The 13,507-nt window shown below is 44.8% G+C and overlaps 1 protein-coding gene across 3 annotated transcripts in view; it reads right to left on the bottom strand.

Annotated features, from left to right (window-relative positions):
* IDO2 (indoleamine 2,3-dioxygenase 2) overlaps positions 1 to 13,251 on the bottom strand; it is a 46,582-nt gene extending 33,331 nt beyond the window's left edge. Inside the window, exons 1-6 of one of the 3 annotated variants that reach the window (XM_053366815.1) lie at positions 12,103 to 13,251; positions 10,141 to 10,236; positions 8,392 to 8,511; positions 7,281 to 7,399; positions 6,596 to 6,610; positions 4,656 to 4,755 (exon numbers count right to left, since the gene is read on the bottom strand). In XM_053366815.1, the coding sequence (XP_053222790.1) occupies positions 4,656 to 4,755; positions 6,596 to 6,610; positions 7,281 to 7,399; positions 8,392 to 8,511; positions 10,141 to 10,236; positions 12,103 to 12,204 (552 nt within the window). In that variant the 5' untranslated portion in view covers positions 12,205 to 13,251. The remainder of the gene's footprint in view (positions 1 to 4,655; positions 4,756 to 6,595; positions 6,611 to 7,280; positions 7,400 to 8,391; positions 8,512 to 10,140; positions 10,237 to 12,102) is intronic. The other 2 variants (XM_053366816.1, XM_053366817.1) reach the window with 2 other exon arrangements.
* Between the last annotated feature and the right edge of the window lie 256 nt (positions 13,252 to 13,507).

The raw sequence follows: 13,507 nt of genomic DNA, 5'->3' as shown, positions 1-13,507 counted from the left end.
GCAACTGGAGAAATAATTTTTTATTTGACTATATTACTAATGTAATTATCTGGAAGTAATTGGGGCTGTTTTGGGGGGGGTAGGGGGAAACTGTATTTGATTGCTTGTATTTGATTATATGTTGTTCTTATATTCAACTAATAAAATATTTTTTTTAAAAAAAGTAATCAAAAAACAATGGGAGGACTCCAGCTTCTGGTGATGAGATATAGCGGCCTCCCAAGAGATCGGACAGTAATTCAGGGTTAAATGAGGGCGGTGGGAGGGAGTGTCACCTGGAGACCATCCGTTACCTGCACTCCGCAACAAGATGCGGAGGCAGGGACGCTGGGTGATGTCCAAAGTCAGTCTCATCAGCCAGGAGTCCCTCTTTCCTAAAAATTAAAAAGATTTGGCAAAAAAACAGGCGTGTTCTAAATGGAAAGAGTTAAAAGAAAAATCTGCTAAACTACACAGTCGCTGGAGGCCAAGTTTCGGACTTCAAAAAGACTCCTATCTTGTTATCTTGGTGAATGAGGTGAGAGGCTGTCGTGTTTTTGTATTTGTTATATCTGCTATTTCATGATTTGGTGAACCTCACCAAGAAAGAATTAATTATCCAAAGCAAACACAGGAGCCGTAAAATAACTGGACGTATTGGCATCATCACAGTCTTCGGCGGAGAGCCCTGATCAAAATTGGCAGAGTAAGATCAGATATGATCAGATTAGCTCAGGCTGAGAAGGGAAAATGGCGACGGGAAGCTCTGATGTAGAAAGAAAAAGGACATGATCAGAAAAAGTCTCCTTTAACGGGAGGAGATTGGAGATTTTTTTTTTAATTGGAATTACAAAAGGAGTGTACTTTACAGAGGATGCATTTGCTTGCATGAAATATTATCATACAGTTTGAAAAGAGAGTGATGGAAAACTCTGGATGCCTGCCAGCTGTCTGAGGGTCCTGGAAAGCTGGCGTGGGTTTTTATGGGGAAACTGAAACAATCTTTGTGTAACTTACGGATTGCAAAGTCAGTCCTACAGTACATTTGAAATATTGGCTGGTTTGGAAAGATCAAAGACAGTGCAAAGTTGCAAATTAACTTCAACCTCGGATGGAAGCCCAGAGCCTATTAAAACAACACTAAGCAGAACGCGGGTGGCGCTGTGGGTAAAACATCAGCGCCTAGGACTTGCTGATCGCATGGTCGGTGGTTCGAATCCCCGCAGCGGGGTGAGCTCCCATTGTTCGGTCCCAGCTCCTGCCCACCTAGCAGTTCGAAAGCACCCTTAAGTGCAAGTAGATAAATAGGTACCGCTTTATAGCGGGAAGGTAAATGGCGTTTCTGTGTGCTGCTCTGGTGCCGGTTCGCCAGAGCAGCGACGTCACGCTGGCCACGTGACCCGGAAGTGTCTGCGGACAGCGCTGGCTCCCGGCCTCGAGAGTGAGATGAGCGCACAACCCTAGAGTCTGTCAAGACTGGCCCGTATGGGCAGGGGTACTGTCAGAGGTTCAGGAGCAGAAGAGCAGGGGAGAGAGCAAATAGAGAGCGGAGGAGAGGAATCGGAGGGGAGCGTAGGGGAATATGACAGTGGACCGAGAGATTCCATGAGCTTCTCCAGCGAATCTGAAGATTCCCAGGAGGGGGCGCCTATGGTAAGGGCGAGGCGAATCCCAGAGGGGACGATCCATAAACAAGGAACCAGAGGGGAGTCCCAAGGGAGTAGCAGAGCAGTAGGGCCAGTTCCCCCACCAGAGCACAGTGGGGGGGAAGAGTCACGTGAGTCAGGGCCAGCTTCTCCTCCATCGGGGAGTGGGGAGACGGAGGGAAGGCCAGGTCCAGCTAGCCTCCCCGAAAGGGAGAGCAGTGACACAAGTGTAACGGTCAGAAGGAAAGTGGGAGGCTGCGCGCGCGCGCCAAATTCAAATGTGGAGGAGCGCGGGACAGCAGAAAACCCGGATTGGGAGCCAGGTCCTAAAGCCCGAAAGAGGGGGGGGGGAGGAGTCGGGAGAATCAGCGTCAGAAGAATCTCGGAGGGCTGAGACTCCGACTAGCAGAAAGACCCAGAGAAAGAAGGAACAGAGGAAGAGGTGGAGTAAGGCTAGAATCTTAAGCTGGTGTCAGGGGGGAGGAGACTCAGATGGGAGTTCTACGGTCTGACGGATAGATGTAGCGTTGCGCGCTGCGCGTCTAGAAATGAGACTGAGCTTCAATAAAGACTTTTAAACTTGAGCAAGGAGCAGCGTTGGTCTTGTGTGAGCTGGGACCTTGGGCAGCGCTGACAGGTACCTTTACCTTTAAGCAGAAAAAGGAGGTGTAATCGAAGGAGGACTGTGCTTCAAAATATTAATACTGAGAACAATGTGGGAAAAGCCCCCTGCGTGATTATAGAAATAGGGAATGGTTAAATAAAACAAGATAGTGAGTTATACCAGTGACCGACTGATCGAGAGTGGAGATTGTCAACATCAGGATTGGAAAATTGTGAATTAACAAAGAAGATAGCGGAAAGATAAAGGATGGACATGGGAAGTCCGATTGAAATTAATTAATTTGGAGTCTATAATTGACAGTATTGTTTATTGTTTTTGAATGTGGTAATATTTGGCCTGATTTGTTATTAATAAGAATTTTTTCCCTCTTTATTGGAAAATGAATAAAAATTATTTACAAAAAACAACACTAACAACATAGACTATGAGATTAACCTCACCTAATGGACCACAATGTGGTCTAAACCTCCCTTTAAATCCGTATCAGTGAAAAGAAAAGAACTCACTCTGAATCTTACTTACAGGTGGTACCTAACACCACGTAAACTAATGCTAATAAGCCCAGGAACCTCACCAAAATGCTGGAGAGGATGCACCTCCACAGGCACATACCTCCACATGTGGTGGGAATGCCCTAAAATCCAACCTTTCCGGACAGCAGTCCTGCAAGAGATATGCAAAATAGCTAAACAGGTATTAGAACTCACCCCCAAACTGGCCCTACAAGATTATAATGACTACTTGAATTATATAGAGCTTATAACACACCTACTCTCAGCAGCCAGAAGCATCATAGCCAGACACTGCATAGACCAATGGTATCAAATAGTATGGGAAACAGGCTTACTAGAAAAACTAACCAACAAACTGAAACTGACATGGGGACAAATAGAAGAAGACACCTTCACCCTGGTTTGGTTCCCCTTTATCACATACACAGCCCAACAAGAGAAGAACAAGAATCCGCCAACAGCATTCAAATCAATCTGGCTAACCTGATCCAAAAACACACACACACCTCACACACAAAAACAAATTTCACTACAACCAACCCCACGTGACGCTGACACAAAACCCCACACATACTGTCAGGGAACTGCCATCGGAGCCTAGGGTGGAGGTAAGGCTCCCTGACGATGCAGGAGAAGGAACCAGCAGGGAGAGAGAGAGAGCTTCCTTGGAGGAAGGAAATAGGAGGGACACCAGGAAGAAAGAGGAGGCTGCGGAGGGAGGGCTCCGAGACTCTTCCACAGAGAGCAGCAGGGAGAGCCCAGGACCTCCGTTGGGCACGCCCACTCTGCGCAGGAGACTTCCGCGCAGAGAGGCTAGGCGGAGACTTGGAGTGAAGGAATTTTTATGTTGGAAGAAGTTCAGAAAACGCCCACTAACGGATTCTGCCAGTGACTGAGACAGTCATGGAGAAAGGGCTGTCCAGCCAGGGAAAGGTTTATCCAGGCAACGCTGTCTAGAGCTGCAGCACCCTTTACGCACAAGCAACCCCAATTCCCTTTACACATACACTAAGTAGAATAGAAGCATTGCCACCCGACCCCACCCCACTCACCATTCCCCCTCCCCCTTTTCTTCCTAACATAACACTAATGTCTCAACAAATGAAACTGATCTGTAGAAAACGTAACTTTAAAAAAAACCAGACATTGCACATGTGTAAACCAAGAAATTTTTAATAAAAATATACAGTGGTACCTCGGGTTACAGACGCTTCAGGTTACAGCCTCCGCTAACCCAGAAATAGTACCTCGGGTTAAGAACTTTGCTTCAGGATGAGAACAGAAATCACGCAGCGGTGCAGCGGGAGGCCCCATTAGCTTAAGTGGTACCTCAGGTTAAGAACATTTTCAGGTTTAGAATGGATCTCTGGAATGAATTAAGTTATTAACCCGAGGTACCACTGCATTTTTAAAAAAGAGGCAAGTTTGAGGACAGGCAGGTGACTGACACTCCCAAGACTTCTGCGATTAAGAAGGAATATCGCTGCATGGGATACCATAAAAGCCCCAGGAAAGATTTTGCAACAGTTTTGTCTTTGTATCGCAATGAAGATTTATTGGTGTGTTTTTTAAAAAGCTCATGAAAATTCTTCAGCATTCTGGTGCTAATATCTCCTAAGAAACATACTTTGGCTTGTAGTTTTTACTAATGCACACTTTTTTGCAAGCAATAATATAATGCATTTTTATAAACATTGTTTGACTGGAGAAGTGCATTACAAAATTCGAAGAAGTGTGCACAAAGAACACCTATGTTTTGGTTTGCATATTATTTCAAAAAGTGTGTATTTGGTAGATTTGTCTTCAAATGCTAACTTAATCAGATTTCTTTTTCATCTCTGCTCATAAGGCACCCCAAGAAAAAGATGCCAAATAATTTGGGACAGACCTTACCTTGATCCCAGGTGCGGCAGCTTTCTCAACCAGAAAAGTGACGAGAATGAAGCCCCTGAGGCTTGCTTCACCAGGCAAGCAAATGATGGGTTCCAGATTCCTGTGGGGAAGGCAGAATTGAAAGCCTAGAAAATACAGTACAATTTTAGATATTAAGTGCTAGGGCATGGGAGACTGTTATGAAAGTCAAAGGTAGAGAGAAATGTCTGTCCAAGACACCCCACCTCACATCAGTTGATTGACTGGTGGGTCATCCCTCGGAGCAAGACTGAACTCTCCACGAACCAGCTGACACATGGGCAATTCATTCCTGTTTTTGACAACCTCAACTCTTAACTGCCCCACACCTGACATCATAAATGACAGGGGTCAGCAAACTTTTTCAGCAAGGTCCCTCAGAACTTGTGGGGGGCTGGACTATATTTTGAAAAATAGAAAGAAAAAGAACAAATTCCCACAAATAACCCAGAGATGAATTTTAAATAAAAGGACACAGCATTCTATGCAAGAGCTAAAGGACACGTTCTACTGAGGTAAGCAAACCCCCCCCCACTGACTCTCCCCTCCCTTCTCCACAGCACCAGATGAGCCCTCGTGGCTGCTTACCTGTGTTTTGCGAGTGACAGGGGCTGGCAGTGGTGGGACGATGAGTGGCGCGCGAAAGGGCTCCGGAGAGGAGCTGGCAGCAACAAAGCCCGAATTGAGCCTGCTTACAATGGCGGTTGCTCAAGCGCTAATGCTGCTGCTGGCACCAACAAAGCCCAGCCCCCTTCCTCTCAGCTCTAGGCAGGGCAGGGAGAAGCCAGGAGGAGGGTGGGAGGAGGCGCCACTGAATGCATGTGCTGGCGCAGCCCGAACGATCAGATCCACGCCGATCCATACGGTGATTCCCGGACCATGCACGGGCCAGATCCAGATGGCAACTGGACCAGATCCAGCCCCCGGGCCTTAGTTTGCCTATCCATGATACAGTGGTACCTTGCAAGACGAATGCCTCGCAAGACGAAAAACGCGCAAGACGAAAGAGTTTTCCGTTTTTTGAGTCGTTCCGCAAGACGAATTTCCCTATGGGCTTGCTTCGCAAGACGAAATGTCTTGCGAGTTCTTGCGAGTTTGTTTCCTTTTTCTTAAAGCCGCTAAGCCGTTAATAGCCGCTAAGCCGCTAATAGCCGTGCTTCGCAAGATGAAAAAACCGCAAGACGAAGAGACTCGCGGAACGGATTAATTTCGTCTTGCGAGGCACCACTGTATATGATGTCAGCTGAGGGGCAGGGGGCACGGTTTTGGGGGAACAGCCCCATGGGCCAAAAAGGGGACCTGTTGGACCAAGTTTGGCCTGTGGGTTGTGAGTTCCCCACCCTGGGACTAGATATTTTTTACTGCAGAGGTCAGTGTAAGCAATGAGAGGATGAGGTGGCACAAGGGAACATTGCAGCTATGTAATGTTGTAGATTTCTATCTACCTTATACTAAAAATAAACCCTCCACCCAAGGCTAACACCAGAATGCTGGTGGAGAAACAATACTGCACCACAAAATTATATCTGAGCTGTAGTCTGGTGACAGGTTTTACTTACCTAGAAAATTAAATTTGGCTTACTAAATTAAGCAGAGCATAGTGCCCATAAAACAGCCAAACACAAACTGTTTTCTACCAGTGTACTGTAATGTTAAAAAACATTGGGTTGGAACCAAAGAAAACTGGATTCAGATCACAAAACTCACAAGGTTGTTTTAGGGTTATGAATGGAAAAGAACTCAGCCTGAGCACCTTGGGATTAAAATGTAATAAATCTATACAGACACAAATGCAGAAAGAATATTTCTCAGAAGCATTCAGATATAAACTACTGTTGCAGCTGTTTAACTTCAAGCAGTCTGAAGAGTGACCTCAGCAGACTTTGAACGAGAAAGGCAAACATCATTTCCCAAATACTTACTCAATTTCTAGAGGCCTTTTGACAGATTGGGTTATCAACAGCAAACACACATGGAAAGGAAATAGAAAGATCCAAGTCAGTTGCTGAGCAAAGTCCAGTCCAAATAATAGCACTCCCCCCCAAAAAAACCAAAATCTCCCCAAATGCCCTGTCTTGCTTGCAGCAGTGGCACAAAAACAAATGTTATGATATTTGTTACAGGCTATTTTTATTTGATTAACAATGCTATCAAATAGATGTCTCAGATCCATGTTTTAAATGGTACAATGGTACAAATACAATAACTTAATAACATAATATATTGTTCTGTACTCTGTGTCCCTCATTCTGGACACTTTTCAAACTTGAAGACAAAAACAATATAGTGGTATAGGAATCTGTGATGTTGTAATGTGTACTTGACAATGTGAAAAAAAATTAAAATCATACTATTTTTCTGTTTTTTTAAAAAGTTGTGCAGTAGTTGGAACATCCAACAGTGTCGTTATGCTAAACATGCACAAATTTCTTCAATGCATCTATCAAAGGTGCAGGAGCCAGCCTGCGTCCTCTGTCCATCTGGTCACCCTTTATCTGATGAAGCCATATTAGTTGTGTGTGTCAGTTGACCTAAGGAGTGTAGCTCAGGCTGACGGCACCAACTTTCTATCCATTAAGGCCCAGGTGTCCTCTTTCTTATACTTACCCACAAGGATTCCTTTTCTTCCAGTTTACTAAAACAAAATCTGCATGAACCAGGATTGGAGGTAATCCTAACACCCGAGAAATCTCCACGAAGGGGATGGCAAGGTTTTGTGGCAAGACCTGGAAATCAAAATGACAGAAAGCCAATTCATGCTCCCCCAAAGATGTAGCTGTTTAGTTAAACCTGTTATCATGAGAATGCTGCACTGTTGTGCTGCCCCTCAAGGCTTTTGCACAGTGTTTCTGGCTAAATGTGCTTGCGTTGTTTCCTTTGCAATGTTATTGGAGCAATCCTGTAACATGCAGCCAGACATACCTGTTCCAAGTGTTGCACCCTCATCACAGTATGATGTGGCAACAGACTCTGGGGTACAGCTGTTGAATTATTCATTGTTTCATTATTACTACTGCCTCCAAGTGACTAGGTTGCTTGTGAAGCTTAGGCTCACCCATGCAGTACTGTAGCATCTTTCAGACTCTATAAACTGAGCTACACAGTTGCTCCCTATCAAGGCTTGTTGGAAGAAGTGGGAGAATAAAAGCTCTTCGCAAATCCACTCTAATATATGAATGATGTCATATTTCAGGGCAGCTAGAACCTTGAACCCAGGAACAGCTGGGAAAAGGACAGTGCCAGCTCCTTGTGGAGACAAACCTGGGCATTTGCCTGGACCCCAAGACCCAACTCTCTAACATCAACCCTATTTTTCACTTTGTACAAAATATCAGAGAAGATCAGGTGGAGCCTCAAAAATTTCCCAGTTTGCATGTCCCACCTGACCACTTCCAGGTAAAAGAGAGTGTTGGTGAGGACACTGTGCTCCTTTGAGCTCTTCCCCAGGTCCTGGAGTCACAGAGTTCACTATGAAGAGGGATTCATTGTTAAACCACCTTGGGAACTGGAAAGGGAACAGGGATCTCTGAACAATTTTCTCCACCCTTAACAAACTACAGCTCCCATAATTCTTTGGCGAAAACCATAACTGTTTAAAGTGACATCATAGCCTTTTAAATGCATGATGTGAATTAGTCCTAACTTCCAATCCACAGATGAGTTTGGGATGTATGGAAGATCAAATTCTTCAACATCCCTAAATGGGCATGGACAGTACCTTTGCAGTCCCTTTTTCACCATCCTGCCAAACGTAGCCCATTGTGATGTAGCTAAGGACCAAGTGGGCTAGATACAGTTCTCTGTGTCCTTTGAGATACTGGCTGCTTAGCAGAGGCATCTGTTAAGACAGTTACAGGTTACATAAAGCTTTTTTTTAAAAAAACATATTGTTATGTAGTTGGTGAAACTGCTGCTTCTTTCCATCGTAAGTGCCATAAGCCACTAGCTCAGAATTCATGTACACATTCATCACTTGATGTCTGCAACACTGAGTGGTGTTTTGCATGTGTAAATTACTGTAGTCCTAACTTAGTCCCCAACTACTGAACACCACAGATCCCCAACTACTGACAGAACCTGCTCGTCAGTCCTCTTGCACAATTTTCAATAGAGTAAAACCACACATTCATCTAAGAATGAATAACAAAGTTGAAAGAGATGAAGCAATATATGGACATATTAGAACCAGACATTAAATTCTATCAACCATGTAGAAGGTTGCTTAAAAGTAGATTGACTTGGTGGGGGAAAGAGAACTAGATTCCTGCACCTTTAATAATTGTGTGAAATGGGTTGCGGAGCTCATCTTGCTTTATTGGCCGAGGGAGCTGGCATACAGCTTTCGGGTCATGTGGCCAGCATGACTAAGCCACTTCTGGCAAACCAGAGCAGCACACGGAAACGCCGTTTACCTTCCCACCGGAGCAGTACCTATTTATCTACTTTCACTTTGACGTGCTTTTCAACTGCTAGGTTGGCAGGAGCAGGGACCGAGCAACGAGAGCTCACCCCGTCGCAGGGATTCGAACTGCTGACCTTCTGATCAGCAAGTCCTAGGCAAGTCCCGCATCCCTAATAATTGTGTAGAAAAGGTCGTTTCAGCTTGTGCAAGAGCAGCTAGACCTGCTGAAATCAGGGGTGTTCTGGCGGGGGGGGCAGGCCACCCTGCGTACCATTCCAAAGGGGGGATGACAAAATGCCCACCCCCGATCGGTGGCATCCCCTGGGGTGCACACCATGCCCCCAGGATGCACACCATGCCCACTGGGACATACGTCACTCCGGGTACCCGTGCAGGTAGCTTTGCCTCTGGCTGAAGTGTCCCCTTCTATACCACTATGAAGAATGCAGGAGATCTGTTCTCATTTTCAGCTGACCACCTGATGCAGCAGCCTTAAATACCTGTATCATGATATTTTAACACCCCATTCCTAAGAGCAGGCTTCCTCAAACTCAGCCCTTCAGATGTTTTTGGCATACAACTCCCATGATCCCTAGCTAGCAGGACCAGTGGTCAGGGATGATGGAAGTTGTAGTCTCAAAACATCTGGAGGGCTGAATTTGAGGAAGCCTGCCTAAGAGCATGGTCTGCAGGTTGTTTCTCTGCTACAGCACTAGTGACCTCTAGAGGATTTCACCCTGCATTGCAGATATGGCAGCAATTGGTTCTTTTAATTTGCATCAGACTAAGAAGCACACCTGCATCTATACTTATTTTTTAAAAAACAACAACAAGGATTAGCACACAAATGTCTATGCATTGCTTTGAGGCTAATAATGAAAAGTGACACTTTGACCTAAAACGTAGAAGGAAGAGTGAAGCTAACCAGAGTTTGATTAGCTGGCATGTTCCTCTAGCATTTCATCTATATCCCTACTACTTCCACCAAGGAACTCAAGGTGGCATGTGGTTCCCCTCCTCACTATTTTATCCTCACAACCCTCTATGGGATGGGAAATGCAATACCTTGTTCACCTGTGAGCGAAGTTGATGGTTCTCAATAAGGTGAGGCAGGCTGTGAGCGATCTCCATCCAAGGACTATAGAAAGGAGGAAGATCTTTCTGATAAGAAGAAGAACCAATTATCATCAATCAGGAAAACTAGTTCATTGTGGGTTTTGATATAGGCCAGAAAGATGAAAACAGAGCTGTGCATAGGCCAAGAACTTATGCATTGCTAAAAAAACAGGAGGTAGACTCACACAAAATTTGCATATGCTAAATTATGTATGTAGATGCACATTTAGAAATAACTGCTAAAATAGAAATAGAAATACATTTCATCTCCCCCTAGTGACCAGGTCACTTGTGTACCTGCTCAGTCTGCTGTCCAGGTACTCACTCTTGATGGGCAACTTCAAGGCCCTTTGACTCCCTTCTTATGGCTTTTCAATCTTTAAACCAGACTGGGACCAGCCAACAGAGGACCATTCACTATGAAGTAAAATATCGTACATACCTACCCTACCTGCATACTTTGTGACGGGATGCCGACTTCCCCCACAGTGGGGGGGTGTGCATCCTGTGATGCGTCCTGCCCCTGCCTAGCATGTGAACACTGGCATGCTGAGCTGGGCTGGCGTCCCACTCCTGCTGCCACAATGCCAGCGTTTGTAGGGAAGGGGGAGAGCAGAGTTGGGCTCCTTCTCCCTGAGCAGCAAGGAGCTGTGCTCTGTGCTCAGCCTCCTTCAGCCTGTGCAACATCAGGTGGAGAGGAGGAGGAGCGTGGCCACAGGATTTGGGCCTCCTTGAATTTTGGGGGGGAGCTGAAGACCCCTCAGCCCACACTACTCAGCACACCTGCTTTTTAACCCTCTAAGGCAAAGATCACCAGCCACCAGACATATGCAAGCACTCCATTGAGGACTTTGGCCACATTCACACCATACATTTAAATCATTCTGACACCACTTTAAACAGGTGTGGGTCTCCCAAAGAATTCTGAGAGTTGTAGTTGGTTAAGGGTGCTGAGAATAGTTTGGAGCCCCTTTTCCCTTACCAAAGCTACAATTCTCCATGAAGAATTGATTGTTGAACAAATGTGGAAAGAATACACATTTGCAGAGCTTTTCCCACAAAAACTCACTCTTTAAAGCTCAATCAGAGCAAATGGCACACTTTAATTTATGTTTGCTCCAACTGAACACTATAGAGAGGGTTTTCATGCGGAAAGCTTCAGGGAGGAAAAAACAAACCCATGCTCACAAACAGAGCTTTTAAGTATGGACAAGTGCCTGGAAGGAGGGGAGGAAAGGTAAGTGTGATAAGCCCTATGTTATGTATTTCTGTGTTTTATACTGTAAACAGTCCTGTGATATAAATAAATAAAATAATAATAATAATGCCTGCTGAAAACTTTTCTATTCCACCTTGCTTATGAAGAATATATATTTCAACAATAGTACTTTGGTTTCTGCTCTTAACTTTTTATATTGTTTTTTATTGTATTGGTTTTATGTATAATTGAGTTGGCCAAACCCCGGCAGTGCTGGAATCATTTGCCTAATGTGGGTCTTGAACCCACGACCCTGATATTAAGAGTTTCATGCTCTACCAACTATATAAATCTATATTTTCTATAAATAAATGAAAAATAAAATCTGGGGTTAGGGGAACAGGGTAACCACACATTTACATTCTCTGCTGCATTTTGTTTCCACTGTTAACCCAACTGAGAATGTCAGCATGCTTAGGCTCCTCCTGAAGTGTTGCTTTCTCCCTTAAAAGCCTTGGTCCCCTTGGTACTCCAGCCAACCTCCCAGCCTGCCTTTTCTCACAATCCTGTGAGGAGACATTAGTGATTGAATTTGGTAAAATGCATGTCAATCCCCTGTAGGTCTCTGGATCATCTCCTCTCCCTACCTGCTACACACACACACCGCAACCCCCTCCTGCTCCAAGCATCTCATGCAGCCACCATGTTCCTACCAGTGGATTTGGAAGGAGGAAGCCATAATCTTCAGAAATATGGAATCTCCTCAAAATGAATGGCAGCTGCTCTTTCGTGCACTCAGTGTTCACCTCCATCATTAACAGTGTTCAGCTAGAGTCAGGAGCTTGATCTGGAAATGAAGGGCCTTTGCTGCACTGGGTGCTAGATTCAAATCGGCTACGTATTCAAATCGGTATGTGCTGTGCAGGCAAAACCTTTCCTTTGTGACTCTAGGTATCGAACCTTTGGACTGGGTGGAGCATCCTCAGTGACCAATGGTCAGTAAAGCCTAGTAAACAACATTGAAGATTGCTGCTAAGTAGATCTAGATACAGGGTGGGGGGAGGGCTGGCCGCCAGTGGCCTGTTATAGGATCACCATACAGGGAAGTTAGTTTAGTTGGTAAGGAAAATGGCACGGAGTAATGCAGCAGCTTAGCATCTACTGTATGGACTGGTATCCAGTTCAAAACTTAGAATACCAACGATTAGCTTAGGCACCCACTGTAATAAGATGGGATGTAGCTTACTGGCTAGGGTGGTTTTTTAAAAAAAATAGATAAATTGCATGAAGATCTTTCAATTTATACTAGCCTCAGTTGCTGGTGCTTGTATCACCAGAGGCAACTTCATGTTTAGACTACTGCAATGTGCTCTATGCAGGGTCTCCCTTGCAGCTGATCCAAAGCCTGCTGATGGTGCAGAATGCTATGGGACAGCTGGTTAGTGGTGCTGCTTACAGGGCACTTTTCACACCCATGCTAATGGATCTGCACTGACTGCCTCTTAGCCATTGAGCAAATTTTAATGTCTTGTTACTTACATACAAAGCTTTAAAGAATTCTAGAACAGATCACCTGAAAGACTGGCCTGGTAAGGGTAATAAGATCAACAAGTAGAACTGGGTTGGTCTTGCCATGGCCTAATGATTATTGGCTTCTGGTTATATGGAAGTGCCCCCCCCCCCCGTGGCACCAGTATTCCAGAAGGCTGTCATGTGAGAAGCCCCCTCTGTATGGGCATTTCACTGTCTTTTGTAGATGCATCTGCTTACACAGATATTATCTTGGTCTCTTGGCCAGAGCCTCCTGCTTTAATTACTTCAATGTTGTTCAATGGGTTTGTTTTTATTGTACAATTCAATTATGGATGGGCAGCAAACAAGTGATAAAGCAATAAAACATTCAAAAATAGTATTTAAAACTATTCCAGTATAGATGCAAACTGGGAAAGATATTGCAGTAAAAAGACTTGTTGGAAGAGATGGCACCTAATATTCCGTGAGAGGGTATTCCAAAAAGTAGGTGTGTCGACATTAAAGGTGCAATTCCTACACCATGTAGAATGGACCTCTTGATAAGATGGAATCTGCAGGCCATCATCTGCCGAGCACAGCAAGTGG

Source organism: Podarcis raffonei, chromosome 15 (assembly GCF_027172205.1).
Source record: "Podarcis raffonei isolate rPodRaf1 chromosome 15, rPodRaf1.pri, whole genome shotgun sequence".
Classification (NCBI taxonomy): domain Eukaryota; kingdom Metazoa; phylum Chordata; class Lepidosauria; order Squamata; family Lacertidae; genus Podarcis; species Podarcis raffonei.
The sequence above is the reverse complement of the archived record's forward strand: the minus strand, read 5'-3'. Positions and strand labels throughout refer to the sequence as shown.